The following is a 19,476-nucleotide window of genomic DNA, read 5'->3' as shown; positions in this document are numbered from 1 at the left end:
GGCTTCTTCTTCTTTCTTTCTTTTTTCTTTTTTTTAAATCATATTCGCATAGTTAAGGAAGGAAGGAAATGTTTTATTTAACGACACACTCATATTCGCATAGTAAACTGTACTCAAAAAACTAAAAGGAGATACTTTAGTTGAATGAATCTTATTAGTAAGCTCGCCACCAGCTATACGCGTAGTACATATTTAAATCGGTTTCAAATAATATTAAATGTTGTGTTCGAATTCCACAGGGGAAAAAAAATTACTTTCGTACCTGCGTGCGTGTGCGTTTGTGTGTTTTACCAGAATTGCAAATCGACCGCGGATCAAAACGAGTGTACATTAAACGTACATTCGTTTTTATTTAAAATTTATTTTTATTTCTGTCAATTGAGGTTCAAACAGAGGGTCCAAGCACGCCTCTCAATTGAAAATGGCGGGATCTAAATCAGTCGTTAGAACGCTTGTTGGGGGAGGCGGGGGGGGGGGGGGGGGGGGGTTGGGTTGGCGGATCGGATCCTATCGGTGATTCTTTGATTGAGTTTTCCCTCGTCCCAACCAGTGGCACACGATTGGTATATCAAAAGCCGTGGTATGTGATGTCCTGTTCGTAGTAAATTGCATATAAAATATCCATTACTGTTAATGGAATAATATACACATGTAGTTGGTTTTCTCTGAAGACCACAAATAAAAAAATGACCTAATGTCTGACATCCAATACTCGATGATTGGGATGAGGAAACTGAGGAGGATCGATCTTACAACCCATCGCACGAACACTCTACCACTGAGTTGCCTCCCGCCCCTTGCTTAAAGGCGCATACCCTAGTTTTAACCCGTAAAATGGACACTACGTTTAGTTAATTTACAAAGCTGTAACACATTTAGATAAAGTTACAACAGAGTAAAAGAAGAATATGTGACGTTAAAACGGGAAATATCCTTAAAAATAGACTAGAACTCGAATCAATAAACCGCCACGTCTCAAACGGACTTGCGTTTTTAAAAATATGAAAAATGCATTTTTTTTATTTGGTATTAGAAACACCAGGATGACCAGAAACACTTCGGTTCTACGGAAATGGATAATCTAAAGAATAAAATATAAGTAGTGCTTGATTTCAGTGATCATAAACGGCTCTGATAGTGAAAAATATACTGTAGTGTTTAAAAACTAGCGTCTGTCCCTTTAATAAACTTTGGTAGTTTGGCTGGACTTGCTCGAAGGTTCCATTGTACCAAATCAGTTCCTATTGCCCGTAATGTTAACTAATAAATATGATATAAGCAGCGTAACAATTCACCCAGACAGTACACTGTCACTGTTACTGTTACTTTATGTACGTGCCTATATCCAAAAGAGATTCAGGCACGTTAGTACACTAACAAAAGGTGTGTCACCTCAAGTTTAATCTACCTGCAAGAAAATGGGGAGTTGGAGGGTCACGTACTATTCATGGGACTTGATGAATGTTTTTATTAGCAGCCTTCATTTTTGCTGAAAATCGCAATTCCTATTTTCGGGGTATCCTGCATTGGTTTCAATCGCTAGTGTAGATTGCATAAAGGTTCTAATACACCAAATCAATTCCTATTGCCGATAATGTTAACGTTTACTAATCAAACTGATATAAGCAGCGTATCAAACACACAGGAAATACAGCAATAAAAGGTGTGGCACCTCACATCTGATCTACCTGCAAGAAAATGGGGGTGGGGAGTCACATACCATTTAAGAGATTTAATTAATGTTTTTAATAGGGCAAGTCATTTTTTGCTGAAAATTGCAGTTCAATTTTTTGGGGTACCCCGCATTAGTTTCAACCTCTGGTATATACTGCATAACAACTGTATAAAAAAAATAAAAGTGTATTTATTTATTGTCAATGGATAATGGTATTTGCAGAAATAATCAATGTCACATATTACTACCAATCACAACCACAGCTGATTTTACTTCGTAAATATTTCACGGTGCACCACGAACTTTGACACGGACCTCTCTTCTTTGGTACTATGCAACCATAACAATTGTACATACTAACTAAAAGTGTTTTGGGTTGTTGTTGGGGATTTCTTTTCTTCTTCTTTTTGTGGGTTTTTTTTTTGTGGGGTTTTTTTTGTGGGGCGGGGTGAGGGTTGCAATGCATAATAGTATTGGAACAAGAACAAGTATCAATGTCAGGAACTCTATCCAACTTTAAGGAGATACACATGGAGAAAGAAAAACCCGCTTAAACAAGCTAGATTAGATTTTTATCTTATTTCCAATAATTTAATGGTACAGGTAGAAAAAGTAACAATTGAGAATAGTTATAGGTCTGACCATGCCGGAGTAATTTTAAGTCTAAAACAAAATAATATTATAAAAGGTAAAGGTTTATGGAAATTTAACAATTCTCTTCTACACGATACAAACTATGTTAATACCGTAAAACAAATTATAGAAAATATAAAAATCCAATATGCCGTCCCTATATACAATACAGAGAAAATAAACACAATCCCTAATGATACAATTCAATTTACTATTAATTATCAATTGTTCTTGGAAACACTTTTAATGGAAATTAGAGGAAAAACTATATCTTATTCAGCAGCCAAGAAAAGGGGAAAAAATGACATAGAAACAAAACTTTGTGAAGACATAAAAACATTAGAAGAAAATCTAGCAGTAAATCTCAGTGAAATAGAAGAAAAAAAAAAAATTGATGGACATTAGAAAAGAAAGACTAAAGGGACATTTTATTAGATCTCGAGCTAAATGGGTGGAAGAGGGAGAAAAGCCAACAAAATATTTTTGTAACATGGAATCTAGGAACTTTTATAATAAATTAATTTCAAAAATAGAACAAGAAGATGGAAAAGTTATTACAGATCAAAAAGAAATATTGAAAGAAACCAAACTGTTTTACGAAAAACTTTATTCCAAACAAGTTGGGGAATATGAAAATATAGCAGAGAAAATTAAGGAATACAAATTTGATAAATTATCAGAGGACGATGCAAATAAATTAGAAGGAGAATTAACGTATACAGAAATTTTATTTTATCTAAAAAGTATGAAAAATGACAAAAGTCCGGGTTCAGATGGTTTCTCAGCTGAGGTTTTAAAAATTTTTTGGATAGACCTAGGATATTTTATAGTTAGATCTATTAATTTCAGTTACAGTATCGAAGAAATGTCTAATGTGCAAAAGTTAGGTATTATAACATGTATTCCAAAACCAAATAAATCTAAGCAATTTCTTAAAAATTGGAGACCGTTAACACTTTTAAACTGCACCTATAAAATAGCATCAGGCTGTATTGCAAACAGGATAAAAAAACATTTTAGATAAAATTATTGAAAAAGATCAAACTGGATTTATAAAAGGGAGATACATAGGCGAAAATATACGTTTAATATATGACATTATGCAATATACCGAAACACAAAATATACAAGGTCAACTACTATTAGTAGACTTTGAAAAAGCTTTTGATTCTCTATCATGGTCTTTCATTCAAGAAGCTTTAGATATTTTTAATTTTAAGACTTCTATTAAAAACTGGTATTTTATAAAAATTCTGTCTCAGCATTAATACAAAATGGACACTTATCAGAAGGTTTTAAATTAAATAGAGGTTGTAGGCAGGGTGACCCATTATCTCCTTACATATTTGTAATATGTGCGGAAATACTTGCAATTTTAATACGTAATAATAAAGAAATCAAAGGTATAAATATTGAGGGAGAAGAATTCCTGATTTCTCAATATGCCGACGACACTACCTTTATCTTGGATGGATCCCCAAATTCCCTGTATAATACACTTACTACACTGGATTTCTTTGCAAAAATATCTGGTCTGAAGCTAAATTATTCAAAGTCAAAGATAATATGGATAGGCATGAAAAGATATTCAAAAGAAGTGTTTCATCATTCTAGATGGAAGTTAGCATGGTGTTCAATTAAATTTACTTTATTAGGTATTAATTTCTCTTTAAATTTACAAGATATTATTAAAGATAATTTCGAGCCAAAAATAGAAGAAATGGAAATTGTATTAAAAGCCTGGAGTGCCCGTAAACTTACACCATTAGGCAGACTCACAGTGTTAAAATGACTAATATTACCAAAAATAACAAATTTGTTAATTTCACTACCATCCCCGTTAGAACAATTAGTTGAAAAGTTAAATAAGCGATTTTTCAAATTCATTTGGCAAAATAAACCTGACAAAATTAAAAGAGATGTTATAATTCAGGACCATAAAAACGGGGGGTTAAAAATGATTAAATTATCTACGTTTATAACATCATTAAAGTCAACGTGGATAAGAAGGTTATTTTTAAACAACACAAAACTGGCATGTCTCTTCTCGTCAGTTACAGGTATATCGACCAAAGAACTAATTATATATGGTGATCATTTTATTAATTTAAAAATAAAAAATATGACTAACCCTTTTTGGAGAGATGTTCTAGATAGCTGGCGAAACATCCAGTGTAAACAACCAATAGAAAATGAAAACGATATAGCTGGTATAAACATTTGGTTTAACAGTAAAATATTAATAAATAAGAAGCCTATTTTTTATAAAAAAATATGCAGAAAATGGAGTTTGTTTCATTAGTGATTTAGTTAATACTGATGGAGGATATCTAAAACATTTTCTAGAGTATGCTTCTTTAATTAATGCAGTGAAATGTTTCATAGGAATATATGGAAAACATAATGATGAAATAAACGAGTCAATTATAAACGAAAAACCAGTCTACCCCCACAAGCTAAAACAACTTCTTAAAGACAAAACGGGATGTAGAGAAATATATAAATTGTTATGCTACACAAAAACCATTCCAAAGTCTCAATTAAAATATAAAAATAAAGGTTTTTGTTATTCACCAGCAGAATGGAATATATTTTACAATATACCATTTAAATGCGTTAGAGATACAACTTTACGTTGGTTTCAATATAAAATTCTACACAGATTTCTCGCTACTAACACATTTCTATATACAATACATTATATTAATTCAAATAAATGTACTTTTTGTAATCGTATGCCAGAGACAATTGAACATTTATTTTATGAGTGTTGCTATGTTAAAGAATTTTGGAAAGATATTACAAACTGGATATTCAATACTATAGAAGAGTGCATAATTATAGATAAATATATTGCCATTTTGGGTCTGCTTAAAAAAACAAATACATATGCAATAAATTGGTTAATTATTAACATAAAATATTATATTTATTCCATGAAAATACAAAAACAAAAATTAAACTTCTCTGCCTTAAAAACTATAATTAAAGAAAAGTTGGAAACTGAAAAATTTATCTTATATAAAAATGGTAATTATGAAGATTTCAAGACAATATGGGAGCAGTGGTATAATTTATTTCAAACATAAAAATGTATTACATCTATCAAATATTGAGATATATTTATTTCTAAAATACCTTCTTCCCACTTTATACTCCTTCACACATCTTTTTATAATACTTTCTTGTGTCAATACTAATTCCGTACATAACATCTCCTTTTTCTTTTCTTTTTTCCTTCTTGGACCCAGAAAATAATAATTAAAAAAAAAATTAATAAAAAAAACCAAACAAACAAAATATCAACAACAACAATATACCTGGATTTTATTTATTCGTGTGTATATATTTTGCCATTTATATGTATGTATATAAAACTGTGTATATCATATGAAATTTAAAAAATATTGTGAGATAGTGAGCTCAGGGCACCCCAACCCTGACACTGCCTTTTTATATTCTGGGGACAATAAAATTAAAAAAAAAAAAAAAAAAAAAAAAAAAAGTATCAATGTCACATATTACTATCAATTAGAGCTGCAACTGTTTTTACTCCGCAAATATTTGACTTTGCACTTTGACCTTTGACACAGAGTGAGTGAGTGAGAACGCTTTATACATGCCCCTATACCACGAAGATTTCAGTTATGCCCATCACGAGATTAATCTCTGGCATCGCCAGTGACTAAGTGCGGAGCGGGAGGTGGACGATAAGTTTGAGGTGGGCGGAATTCGGAATAAGAATTTAGTAGTTAGGTAAAAGAGCTAAAGCCAAAAATGTCTACTAAAGTCTGGAACAAAAAAGTTAAATCCAAAAAATAAACTTTGAGTGCTCGGCCGAAAAAGTTGAAGGTGATTTGAGCAATTTTGATGGGCGCCAAAAATAAAGTGCTACGGGTTATTTACAAAAAAAATAAATCATACAAAATGTTAAGTCCGATTAAGCCTTTACCAAGAGGCAAATGTTAAAACATCTATACAGCATAATTATAGACAATACGTAATGGTTAACATCTAAAGTATACTACTGCTTATAACACTGTTATATTATTATACCTATTATTTATTATGTGTTATATATATTGAAAATTGTATGAGAAGTGAATTTCTCCCTTTCAAGAAGAAAGCGAAGAATATTGATAAAAATAGGCGAAGTGAACATTTATTGGTTCATTTTGTAATGTTTCGTCATGTCCCGCGTTCATTCGGAAAGGCTTCAAATTAGACGCACGGTTCTGATTCCTGGGTACACTGGCAGTATAACCCCCAGCGTATACAAAAGGTAACAACGAACTACTTCTGTACCACTGGGTTTTTTAAAATTAAAGTGGTGCCAGCGTCTGTGAATGACATAACGTTTTGTTTCTCCTGGTCACCAATTCCATACATCCAATGAAAACAAAAAGCACGGTCGAATCGATCACTCTGTGACGTACAGGTTACCCTGAAATTGTCTACTCTACTCTGTGATGTACACGTTAACTATAAGCGCTATGGCCATACATAGGTTTTATTTGGAAAAGACGTTTAATTTTTTTTTTTTTTATGTTTTCTGAAGATATGTAAGAAATAGAATATTACAGTGGTTGGTTTAAAAACGTATCCAACTCGCTTTCGCTCGTTAAATAAATTTTTAAACAACTCGTTATAAGATAAATGGTATCTAACGGCCACTCATGTAGTATTCTCTATATATCTAAATTCCGAACCACGTTATTTTTGTTGTTATTTTTGTTGTTGTTTTGTTTTTGTTTTTTTTGTTTTGTTTTTTTTGTTAACAACTTAGTCCGAACCGAAATAGTGCAGCAAATGGACACACAAAACTAATATGTATAACCTACCATACTCACTAAATCCCGATTGAAGTACTTGCATCATTATTAACAAAATAAATCTTCCAACAACCTTCAAAATGTTCCCCGCCATTTTAAATTTGCTAAATAGAGGGAAGCAACTCACTCTGCACATTAAAAAAGTATTGACTTAATGTGCGCCCCGTATTATTAACAACTATAATAAATAACTTTCCTACCTTGAGTTACCTATATATTTTCCTCACATTTTGTTCAGACAAAAATCATGAAAAAAACTATTATAATAACATAATATACCACGTATCAAACTCTACCCATGCCACCTATATTGACTTCGCTGAGATCTTCTAAGACAAAAAGCATGTAATTTTTCGTCGTCTGCCATTTTACTTTTTTTTATGGAATAGTCTTTAAGAGGGGTCGAAGTATCCGAAGTATGTGACGTAATTAACATGATGTCTTCACGATCGCGTTATACCATGACGCATGTCATGACGTTGTTAGATTCCGTTACATCCTTCCACCCCTCATAGAGAGTTTTCCATCAAAACAAAAATGTCAAATGGCAACCGGCTAAAAATTACATGCTTTTTGTCTTAGAATATCTGAGCGAAGTCCATATAGGTTACATGGTTATCATCTTCGCCCGAGTTGCTTGCGTTCCAGTCAGTGCACCACAACTGGTCAAAGGCCATGCTATGTGTTTTCGTATCTGTGGGGAAAGTGCATATAAAAGATCCCTTGCTGCATTAGGAAAAATGTACCGGGTTTCCTCTGATGACTACGAGTCAGAATTAACAAATGATTGACATCCAATAGCCAATGATTAATTATGCAATGTGCTCCAGTGGTGTTGTTAAACAAAACATTTTTTTGGTTATCATCTAGCATGTGGAATCTATTGTCAGGTTTTTCCACGATCTCTGCCTGGGCAAAATGGCGGGGGGGGGATGGGGGGGGATGGGGGGGCGGGCAATCTAACGGTAATTAAAGGTAGGATACTAATTTATCGTAGTTGTTAACAATGTGGTTCGGACGTCCGTGAAACAAGAGTCTGTGACGCTGAATCGGGGAAATATCCGATAAGTAGATTACAGCCCGTATCCATAAGCTTTACATCTCAGAGCTAGGACGTTTTTTAAAAACATAGAATAATGCTTTTAGTGGTATTAGAAACATCAGGATCACTTGAAACAAATTATGAAAAATATGCCTTAGTGTTTAAAAACTGGTCTAGTTGTCGCCATCTTGGATTTTTTTAATTCCTGAAGGGTGCCCGGATGGCACCCACAGCATTATAGATATAGACCCACTACAGAGTCAGAATCCGCAAAGAACAACTGTGCACCAAATGTTGTACACCCAAGTGGTAATTCCTCCAGACTAAACCAGATCTGTCGCTTTAATCAGTACAATAGGGTTTGTCATTGAACGATCTTTCCCTTTGTTACACTGAGATAGTACTCAAATAATAATAATTCCATATACTTACCTTTTCTCACATCCAATAGCTGATGTCTTTTTTTTCTTTCTTTTTTTTTTTTTTTTTTTTTTTTTTTTTTTTTTTTTGCTGGAATGTCGTTAAACATTCATTCATTTTGTTTCTTTTAAGCATAATTTATGTTTTTGTCTTCTGCTTTCAGATAACAGCTGCAAATCAGACTTAAGTAAACTTCAAAATATTGTTCATATGCTCTACATTCCAGCAACTATACACAGATGATGCTTTAAGACTAATCTAGAAGAAGAAGAATAAAGATTATAAAAATGTATTCCATGCTTAACTATGCTGTGGCAATTCAGACTCTTTGCGTTGTGTCTGTTCTAAGTCACAAACCCACTGTAATGACAACAAAAGGACCAGTTAAAGGATTCGCCAAGAATGTCAATCACGTCCACATGTCTGTCTTTCTGGGCATTCCATACGCAAAACCTCCCAGGGAGATGCTCAGATTCAAGCCTCCGGAATCACCCGACAGCTGGAATTCCACTGGTGTCATCAACGTGACTCAATCGAAACCTTCCTGTCCCCAGACCAAGGACGGAGTCTCGAACGCGTTCGGGCCAGGATTCGAAATTACGGAAACGAACGAAGACTGTCTGTATCTAAATATCTTTGTGCCAGGGACAAAAAGAAAACCCCTTTTCGGTTCTTGGCCTGTCGTAGTGTTTCTACACGGCGGGGGTTTCCAAATGGGATCCGGGACACTCTTCGATGGCAGTGTTTTAGCGGTATATGGAAGCGTGGTTGTCGTTACGATGAACTTCCGTATCGGGGTTCTGGGTTTTCTGTCAACAGGAGACTCGGCTGCCCCCGGTAACTGGGGTTTGTTAGATCAAAGGTTGGCTCTGCAGTGGATACAAGACAACATCCAAGGATTTGGGGGAGATAGAAAGAAGGTGACGATTTTCGGGCATGAATCCGGTGCTTACAGCGTCGGACTACACATTCTGAGTCCGATGTCACGTGGTCTGTTCGCACGAGCTATATCTATGGGCGGGGCAATAGCCTCACCGGCTCTGTTGAACACAGATCTTAGAAAGAGGGTCAGACATTTGGCGATGAAGGTCAACTGTCCGTCTGTGACAAAAGACGAGGTCTCGTCGGAGAAGGTCGTGTCCTGTCTGAGGAAAGTTCCAGTTCGAGATCTCATCAGACACGACCAGCACTTTGACGGAGCATTTACGCCAACGATTGACAACCATTTCATACTACGTGACCCATTCACCATATTGAAATCCACAAACTTTACCGCTGTAGACTACATCATTGGTGGAAACGCAGACGAAGGGACGAATATTGCTAACAATATACCCAACTTTTTCACTGGTCCTGAAATGAGTCAGTCGGATTATGACAAATATACACCCAACATCTCATCCTTAGCACTTAAAAAGCCAATACCAAAAATTGTTGAACCAACATTAGCAGCAATGATCTCGTCAAAGTATTATCCAAGAGAGGAAAATCATGGCAACTTCCGAAGGTCCTATTTGGACGCTTTAGGAGATGTTATAAACAGCAAGATATTTGAGACTGGAATGTATTACTCGAAGAGGGGGGAAGTTTTTGTCTATCAGTTCACGCACAAGCCATCGCACGCTCGTTTCCCTAGTTACGTGGGGCCGGGCCACACCGAGGAACTTCCGTTCATCCTCGGTTACATTTTGAATTCTAACGGAACAGACGAAGAGAAAAAGCTGTCAGAGGATTGGATGAAAACCTGGGGAGACTTTGCCTGGACAGGGTAAGCGGGTTTCTTCTCTTTCTCCAGATAGATACATCCTTCCAAATAACTTATTTATGTATTTGTTTATCTGTTTTTGTATTCATATTCGTTTTCAATTATAAAAAACAGCTATAATTAAAAAAATAAAATAATAATAAAATAAAAAAAAAAAAAAATTTTTTTAAAAAAAAAACCCACACCACCTTTAATGTTTGAAAACCAGAGCCTGTCACTTTAATGAACTACCTAGCACGACGGTAGATAATTTTAGCTGCTGAAGTTTACTGTTAGTATTTATAATACGCACCCTTATTTCTTTCCATCACTATATTTGAGCCAGTGCTCCGCAACTGGTGTAACAAAGGCCATGGTATGTACTATCCTGTCTGTGGGATGGTGCATATAAAAGATCCCTTGCAGCTAATCGAAAAGAGTAGCCCATGAAGTGGCAACAGCAGGTTTCCTCTGTCAATATCTGTGTAGCCCTAAACCATATGTCTGACACCATATAACCGTAAATAAAATGTGTTGAGTGCATCGTTAAATAAAACATTTCCTTCACTATATTTACACTTCGTCTCCAACCTTGACTAATGCACGAACACTTGATATTGTGAGGAGGCCCTGCTCTCTATAGCTAGGTCACTCGGTTGACTAGTCACTGCTGACAAATTTGTGTCGGGTAACATTGACGCAACACCTCGGTGGCGTTGTGGTTAGGCCATCGGTCTACAGGCTGGTAGGTACTGGGTTCGGATCCCAGTCGAGGCATGGGATTTTTAATCCAGATATCGACTCCAAACCCTGAGTGAGTGCTCCGCAAGGCTCAATGGGTAGGTGTGAACCACTTGCACCGACCAGTGATCCATAACTGGTTCAACAAAGGCTATGGTTTGTGCTATCCTGCATGTGGGAAGCGCAAATAAAAGATCCCTTGCTGCCTGTCGTAAAAGAGTAGCCTATGTGGCGACAGCGGGTTTCCTCTAAAAAACCCAGTGTCAGAATGACCATATGTTTGACGTCCAATAGCCGATGATAAGAGAAAAAAATCAATGTGCTCTAGTGACGTCGTTAAATAAAACAAACTTTACTTTTTTTGACGCAACAGAATTGTAAATGGGATAGCCAAAGCCAAATAAAAGGGGTCATCCATCAAGCAATTTTACCAGCCTTGGTGGTGTAAGGTAGGTGCTGGGTACCCGCAAACAGGATAGCACACACCACGGCTTTTGATATACATGTATCAGTCGTGATGCACTGGTTAGAACAAGAAATCAGTTTAACAGCACATGCAGAACATGTAAAGTTTTTACCCCTAAAATAAATTAGCCTGCTTGACAGGGGAGAAAGAAAGAAATGTTTTATTTAACGACGCACTCAACACATTTTATTTACGGTTATATGGCGTCAGACATATGGTTAAGGACCACACAGATTTGGAGAGGAAACCCGCTGTCGCCACATAGGCTACTCTTTTTGCGACAGGTAACAAGGGATCTGTTATTTGCGTTTCCCACAGGCAGGATAGCACAAACCATGGCCTTTGTTGAACCAGTTATGGATCACTGGTCGGTGCAAGTGGTTTACACCTACCCATTGAGCCATGCGGAGCACTCACTCAGGGTTTGGAGTCGGTATCTGGATTAAAAACCCCATGCCTCGACTGGGATCCGAACCTAGTACCCTACCAGCCTGTAGACCGATGGCTAACCACGACGCCACCGAGGCCGGTCTGACAGGGGAGAATACGATGTAAACTAGTCAAATTGTTCCCCAGGGTTCGCCCTCATAAACATGCAATGGCTGGTCGTAGCCCAGCCGTAAAGCGCTCGCCTGATGCGCGGTCGGTCTAGGATCGATCCCCGACGGTGGGCCCATTGGGCTATTTCTCGTTCCAGCCAGTGAACCCACGACTGGTGTATCAACGGTTGTGGTATGTGCTAACCTGTCTGTGGGATGGTGCATATAAAAGGTTAAACTTATACTAAAGTGTCCTTATCAGGGGGTGGTCCATGTATCCTTATCAGGGGGTGGTCCATGTGCCCTTGTCAGGGAGTGGTCCATGTGCCCTTGTTAGGGGGAGGTCCATGTGCTCTTGTCAGGGGATGGTCCATGTTCCCTTATCAGGGTGGTCCATGTGTCCTTATCAGGGGGTGGTTCATGTGCCCTTGTCAGGGGATTTTCCATGTGCCCTTGTCAGGGGGTGGACCATGTGCCCTTGTCAGGGGATGGTCCATGTGCCCTTATCAGGGTGGTCCATGTGTTCTTATCAGGGGGTGGTTCATGTGCCCTTGTCAGGGGATGGTCCATGTGCCCTTGTCAGGGGGTGGACCATGTGCCCTTGTCAGGAGGTGGTCCATGTGCCCTTCTTCCTTTCGCCCCTTTTAAAAAATATTTCACGATTTCGCCATTGTTTTTCCTATGTTTTGGGTTGAATAACTCATAAGATCTGCCACGTCATTGAGACCGGTGACTGAACTGATTTAGGGACATTTGTCGAGTAAACAATTTCCCAGTGCAGGGTTATAGATCAAATGTGAGCGTAACGTCGCTAGGATTTCAGTGAAACAATGACCCCGTGCACAACGGCGGTGAACAAACACCGCCATCGATCCGTAGCTAGCCAGCTGTAACTAGGTCCGCAGGCGCGTTACCAAGGGGTGTGTGTGTGTGGGGGGGGGGGGGTGCAGTCGGTGTGCGATAGAAACCCCTTCCTTCCATTTTTTTATTTTTTATTATTTTTTTATTTTTTTGCTTCCTTCCTTCCATTTTTAAAATTCTTTCGACTGATTGGGGGTTTTTCTCGTTGCAACCAGTGTAGCACAACTAGTCAAATGCCGTGGTATGTGCTTTCCTGATTGTGGGAAAATGTAGCGGGTTTTCTCTGATGACTACGTGTCAGAATTACCAAATGATTGACTTCCAATAGCCGATGATTAATTAATCAATGTGCTCTGGCAGTGTGTTAAATTAAACAAATTTAATTTGTTTATTTATTTATTTTGGAGGAGAGGGAGGATATATTACTTCTTTGTAATTCTTGTTTTACCAAATGTGTTTGACATCCAATAGCCGATGATTAATAAATCAATGACCTTTAAGCAGTCTTTAAACAAAACAAACTATCACACACACACACACACACACACACACACACACACACACACCCATCCGCCCTCCCCCCACGGCCTTTGGTGTACCAGTCATGGTGTACTGGCTGGAGCGAGAAATAGCCCAATGGGGATAAGAAGAAGAAGTTTGTTTTGTTTAACGACACTACTAGAGCACATTTATTAATTGATTGATTAATTCAACTAATTACATTTTTTCTCGTTCCAACCAGTGCACCACAACTGGTCAAAAGCCATGGTATGTGCTTTCCTGTCTGTGGAAAAGTGCATATAAAAGATCCCTTACTGCATTAGGACAAACATACCGGGTTTCCTCTCATAACTACGTGTCAGAATTACAACATGTTTGACATCCAATAGCCGACAATTAATTAAGCATTGTGCTCTAGTGGTGTCGTTAAAAAACAAAAAACTGTAACAAACTTTAACTGTCTCACATGAAAAATATGAAAACCTGTTGTTAGTTTACCTGGTACACAAAAGGTATGCAGTGTCCTGCTTATGGTAAAATGTATTTACCCGGGAAAAAAGCCTTGCGAACAGTCTATGATAGATACAGGGCTAATAGCCATCATTTCCCAAATGATCCTGGCCGGAGGCAAAATGATGAAAGATAAAAGAGAATGTGCCGTCATTGTAATACCTCCGTAGGTGATGAATATCATTATTTGTTCAGTACCAGCACCCACCTTTTGTGAATGAGAAATTCATATATCTAAGCAACTATTAATACATGTATGACACTCAACACTTGAATTTTATCAACTGTTTTCAATAACAAAGAAGTTGTATGTTCCTAAATGATTAACGTTTATTTGTTTTGTTAAAGGGACAGTCCTGAGTTTACAACTATTGTAAAATGTTTCCGACCAATAGAGCCTTTTTGATGATGTAACTTACAAATTAAATACATTTTCTTATTTAAAATATCAGTGTCTGTATTTACAAGGTGTTTGTTGTTGTCCTAATGCTTGTAGTAGCCTAAACTGGATTTTACCTCCAAATAATTTCGTACGTACGAAAAAATATATATCACGAATTAAAGTAAAAACTGAGTGCTACAAACATTAGCATACGACCGCAAACGCATTCGATATACAGACACTTGTATTCTAAACAAAAAAAATGTATTTAGTATGAAATAGTAGTCGCCAACAAGGCTCTGTTATCGAAAACAACTTACAATGTCTGCAAACTCAGGACAGTCCCTTTAATTAGTAACATCTTACAATGGCTGCAAACTCAGAACAGTCCCTTTAATTAGTAACATCTTAGAATGTCTGCAAACTCAGGACAGTCCCTTTAATTAGTAACATCTTACAATGGCTACAAACTCAGGACAGTGCCTTTAATTAGTAACATCTTACAATGGCTGCAAACTCAGGACAGTCCCTTTAATTAGTAACATCTTACAATGGCTGCAAACTCAGTACCATGCCTTTAATTAGTAACATCTTACAATGGCTGCAAACTCAGGACAGTCCCTTTAATTAGTAACATCTTACAATGGCTGCAAACTCAGTACCATGCCTTTAATTAGTAACATCTTACAATGGCTGCAAACTCAGGACAGTCCCTTTAATTAGTAACATCTTACAATGGCTGCAAACTCAGTACCATGCCTTTAATTAGTAACATCTTACAATGGCTGCAAACTCAGGACAGTCCCTTTAATTAGTAACATCTTACAATGGCTGCAAACTCAGTACCATGCCTTTAATTAGTAACATCTTACAATGGCTGCAAACTCAGGACAGTCCCTTTAATTAGTAACATCTTACAATGGCTGCAAACTCAGTACCATGCCTTTAATTAGTAACATCTTACAATGGCTGCAAACTCAGGACAGTCCCTTTAATTAGTAACATCTTACAATGGCTGCAAACTCAGTACCATGCCTTTAATTAGTAACATCTTACAATGGCTGCAAACTCAGGACAGTCCCTTTAATTAGTAACATCTTACAATGGCTGCAAACTCAGTACCATGCCTTTAATTAGTAACATCTTACAATGGCTGCAAACTCAGGACAGTCCCTTTAATTAGTAACATCTTACAATGGCTGCAAACTCAGTACCATGCCTTTAATTAGTAACATCTTACAATGGCTGCAAACTCAGGACAGTCCCTTTAATTAGTAACATCTTACAATGGCTGCAAACTCAGTACCATGCCTTTAATTAGTAACATCTTACAATGGCTGCAAACTCAGTACCATGCCTTTAATTAGTAACATCTTACAATGGCTGCAAACTCAGTACCGTGCCTTTAATTAGTAACATCTTACAATGGCTGCAAATTCAGGACAGTCCCTTTAATTAGTAACATCCTACAATGGCTGCAAACTCAGTACCGTGCCTTTAATTAGTAACATCTTTCAATGGCTGCAAACTCAGTACCGTGCCTTTAATTAGTAACATCTTACAATGGCTGCAAACTCAGGACAGTCCCTTTAATTAGTAACATCTTACAATGGCTGCAAACTCAGTACCATGCCTTTAATTAGTAACATCTTACAATGGCTGCAAACTCAGGACAGTCCCTTTAATTAGTAACATCTTACAATGGCTGCAAACTCAGTACCATGCCTTTAATTAGTAACATCTTACAATGGCTGCAAACTCAGGACAGTCCCTTTAATTAGTAACATCTTACAATGGCTGCAAACTCAGTACCATGCCTTTAATTAGTAACATCTTACAATGGCTGCAAACTCAGGACAGTCCCTTTAATTAGTAACATCTTACAATGGCTGCAAACTCAGTACCATGCCTTTAATTAGTAACATCTTACAATGGCTGCAAACTCAGTACCATGCCTTTAATTAGTAACATCTTACAATGGCTGCAAACTCAGTACCGTGCCTTTAATTAGTAACATCTTACAATGGCTGCAAATTCAGGACAGTCCCTTTAATTAGTAACATCCTACAATGGCTGCAAACTCAGTACCGTGCCTTTAATTAGTAACATCTTTCAATGGCTGCAAACTCAGTACCGTGCCTTTAATTAGTAACATCTTACAATGGCTGCAAACTCAGGACAGTCCCTTTAATTAGTAACATCTTACAATGGCTGCAAACTCAGTACCATGCCTTTAATTAGTAACATCTTACAATGGCTGCAAACTCAGGACAGTCCCTTTAATTAGTAACATCTTACAATGGCTGCAAACTCAGTACCATGCCTTTAATTAGTAACATCTTACAATGGCTGCAAACTCAGGACAGTCCCTTTAATTAGTAACATCTTACAATGGCTGCAAACTCAGTACCATGCCTTTAATTAGTAACATCTTACAATGGCTGCAAACTCAGGACAGTCCCTTTAATTAGTAACATCTTACAATGGCTGCAAACTCAGTACCATGCCTTTAATTAGTAACATCTTACAATGGCTGCAAACTCAGTACCATGCCTTTAATTAGTAACATCTTACAATGGCTGCAAACTCAGTACCGTGCCTTTAATTAGTAACATCTTACAATGGCTGCAAATTCAGGACAGTCCCTTTAATTAGTAACATCCTACAATGGCTGCAAACTCAGGACAGTGCCTTTAATTAGTAACATCTTACAATGGCTGCAAACTCAGTACCGTGCCTTTAATTAGTAACATCTTACAATGTCTGCAAACTCAGGACAGTCCCTTTAATTAGTGATATCTTACAATGGCTGCAAACTCAGGACAGTCCCTTTAATTAGTGACATCTTACAATGGCTGCAAACTCAGGACAGTGCCTTTAATTAGTAACATCTTACAATGGCTGCAAACTCAGGACAGTGCCTTTAATTAGTAACATCTTACAATGGCTACAAACTCAGGACAGTCCCTTTAATTAGTAACATCTTACAATGGCTGCAAACTCAGTACCGTGCCTTTAATTAGTAACATCTTTCAATGGCTGCAAACTCAGTACCGTGCCTTTAATTAGTAACATCTTACAATGGCTGCAAACTCAGGACAGTCCCTTTAATTAGTAACATCTTACAATGGCTGCAAACTCAGTACCGTGCCTTTAATTAGTAACATCTTACAATGGCTGCAAACTCAGTACCGTGCCTTTAATTAGTAACATCTTACAATGGCTGCAAATTCAGGACAGTCCCTTTAATTAGTAACATCTTACAATGGCTGCAAACTCAGTACCGTGCCTTTAATTAGTAACATCTTACAATGGCTGCAAACTCAGTACCGTGCCTTTAATTAGTAACATCTTACAATGGCTGCAAACTCAGGACAGTGCCTTTAATTAGTAACATCCTACAATGGCTGCAAACTCAGGACAGTGCCTTTAATTAGTAACATCTTACAATGGCTGCAAACTCAGGACAGTCCCTTTAAATGTTTTGTTTTGTTTTGTTCGTTTTTATTGGGGGTTTTTTTATCGTTGTTGTTGTTTTTAATATACTCCTTACAAAAAGGTAAGCAACAAGGTTACCAGCCACATTTGAAAATGAAGTTTCAATTGACAATATTCTTAAAATGATTTGATGTTGTATTAATCCTTCTCCATCCACTGGCTGTTTTATTATAATTAAGGGCGGGATGTAGCCCAGTGGTAAAGAGTTCGCTTGATGCGCGGTCGGTCTGGGATCGATCACCGTCGATGGGCCCATTGGGCTATTTCTCTTTCCAGCCAGTGCACCACGACTGGTATATCAAAGGCCGTGGTATGTGTTATCCTGTCTGTGGGATGGTGCATACAAAAGACCCCTTGCTGCTAATCGAAAAGAGTAGCCCATTCTATCATTCATTCAGTGATTGGTTGACTGACTGATTCATTCATTCATTCATTCGTGTATTCATTCATTTATTCATCCAGCCATCCAGCCATCCATCTATCCATCCACTCATGTACTCACTCAATCCACCCACCCATCCATCCATTCATTCATTCATTCATTCATTCATTCATTCATTCATTCATCAATCCATCAATCAATCCATTCATTATTCATTCGTGATTACCATGATGCCGTTAAACAGGTATTCAAATGAACTTAAATTATTTCCGATATCTAGATAACTTCAATTGATTACATGTAGCATTTGATCTCTTTTATTTAGTTTTTGTGTGTGTGGGTTTTTTTGTTAATTTCAGGACTCCCTATTTCAACAACGGCAGTCTCGTCTGGACGCCCTATAGCTTGCCATCGCGGAGTTATTTACAAATAACGGTGAACATGACGAACCAAAATGTCAAAAGCGAGTGGAAACCTGGCACCAGAAGGTTTTGGAACGAGGTTGTACCGGACGTCGCCAAGCTGGCGTGTACTACTCCGGTCATGAAATGTGGTACGTATATTACTCATAAAAACATGGAACAAAAACATTACATTTATTACGTTTGATATGTAATAGCCACTTAATACGCTAAAGCGTACGGGTAATGTTTATTTTATAGGGACCTTTAGGGGATACATAATTTGTCTATGAAGGGGGCCAGGTAAGAGAGCTAGACGGACATGTGGACTGTTATCAACGCTCAGCGCCCCCTTTCAATAATGTTCTGGTCAAATACGTATTTGCTGACGGGTTTCTTCCTGTAGTGTGTGTATTAGTGATTAATATGTTGTTGTTGTTGTTTTTATCAGGGAGCTCGAAAATTATCGATGTAACGGTATTTAACGTCAAACATAGGATTGTTGTTGTATTAGAGCGGGAATCTTTGACTACCGTTTGATAGGCAGCGAGTGCGAGTGCGAATAATTTTTACATGCTCATATACCACTAGAGTTTCAAGCATGTCCGTCCCGGGGCCTGTCTCTGGATAGCCAGTGACTTGCTCCGGGACAGAAAAAAATTAAGGGGACAATTTTGAAATTTACATCCAAAAATTAATTAGTGGGCCTTTAAAAAACAGCGATTGCGCAGAATTTATCTAGATTGGTCTCTGACAGTACGAGAGTGTTGATAACTATCCGCTTGTTCGTCTAGTTCTCTTGCTGTCAGAGTACTCGGGCTCCGAGCCGGTTTATCCTAGTGCTACGGG

At 37.4% G+C, this 19,476-nt stretch overlaps 1 protein-coding gene across 1 annotated transcript; it reads left to right on the top strand.

Moving 5' to 3' along the window:
- Positions 1-8,208: 8,208 nt before the first annotated feature.
- On the top strand, positions 8,209-18,837 carry LOC121385206 (cholinesterase 1-like). The gene is made up of 2 exons (XM_041515776.1): positions 8,209-10,370; positions 18,586-18,837. Exons 1-2 carry the CDS (start codon positions 8,890-8,892, stop codon positions 18,833-18,835), a joined length of 1,731 nt encoding a protein of 576 aa, XP_041371710.1. The 5' UTR covers positions 8,209-8,889; the 3' UTR covers positions 18,836-18,837.
- Positions 18,838-19,476: the final 639 nt, after the last annotated feature.

This window comes from Gigantopelta aegis, chromosome 11 (genome assembly GCF_016097555.1).
Source record: "Gigantopelta aegis isolate Gae_Host chromosome 11, Gae_host_genome, whole genome shotgun sequence".
Lineage (NCBI taxonomy): Eukaryota > Metazoa > Mollusca > Gastropoda > Neomphalida > Peltospiridae > Gigantopelta > Gigantopelta aegis.
Note: the sequence above shows the minus strand (reverse complement) of the source record. Positions and strands in the feature narration are given on the sequence as shown.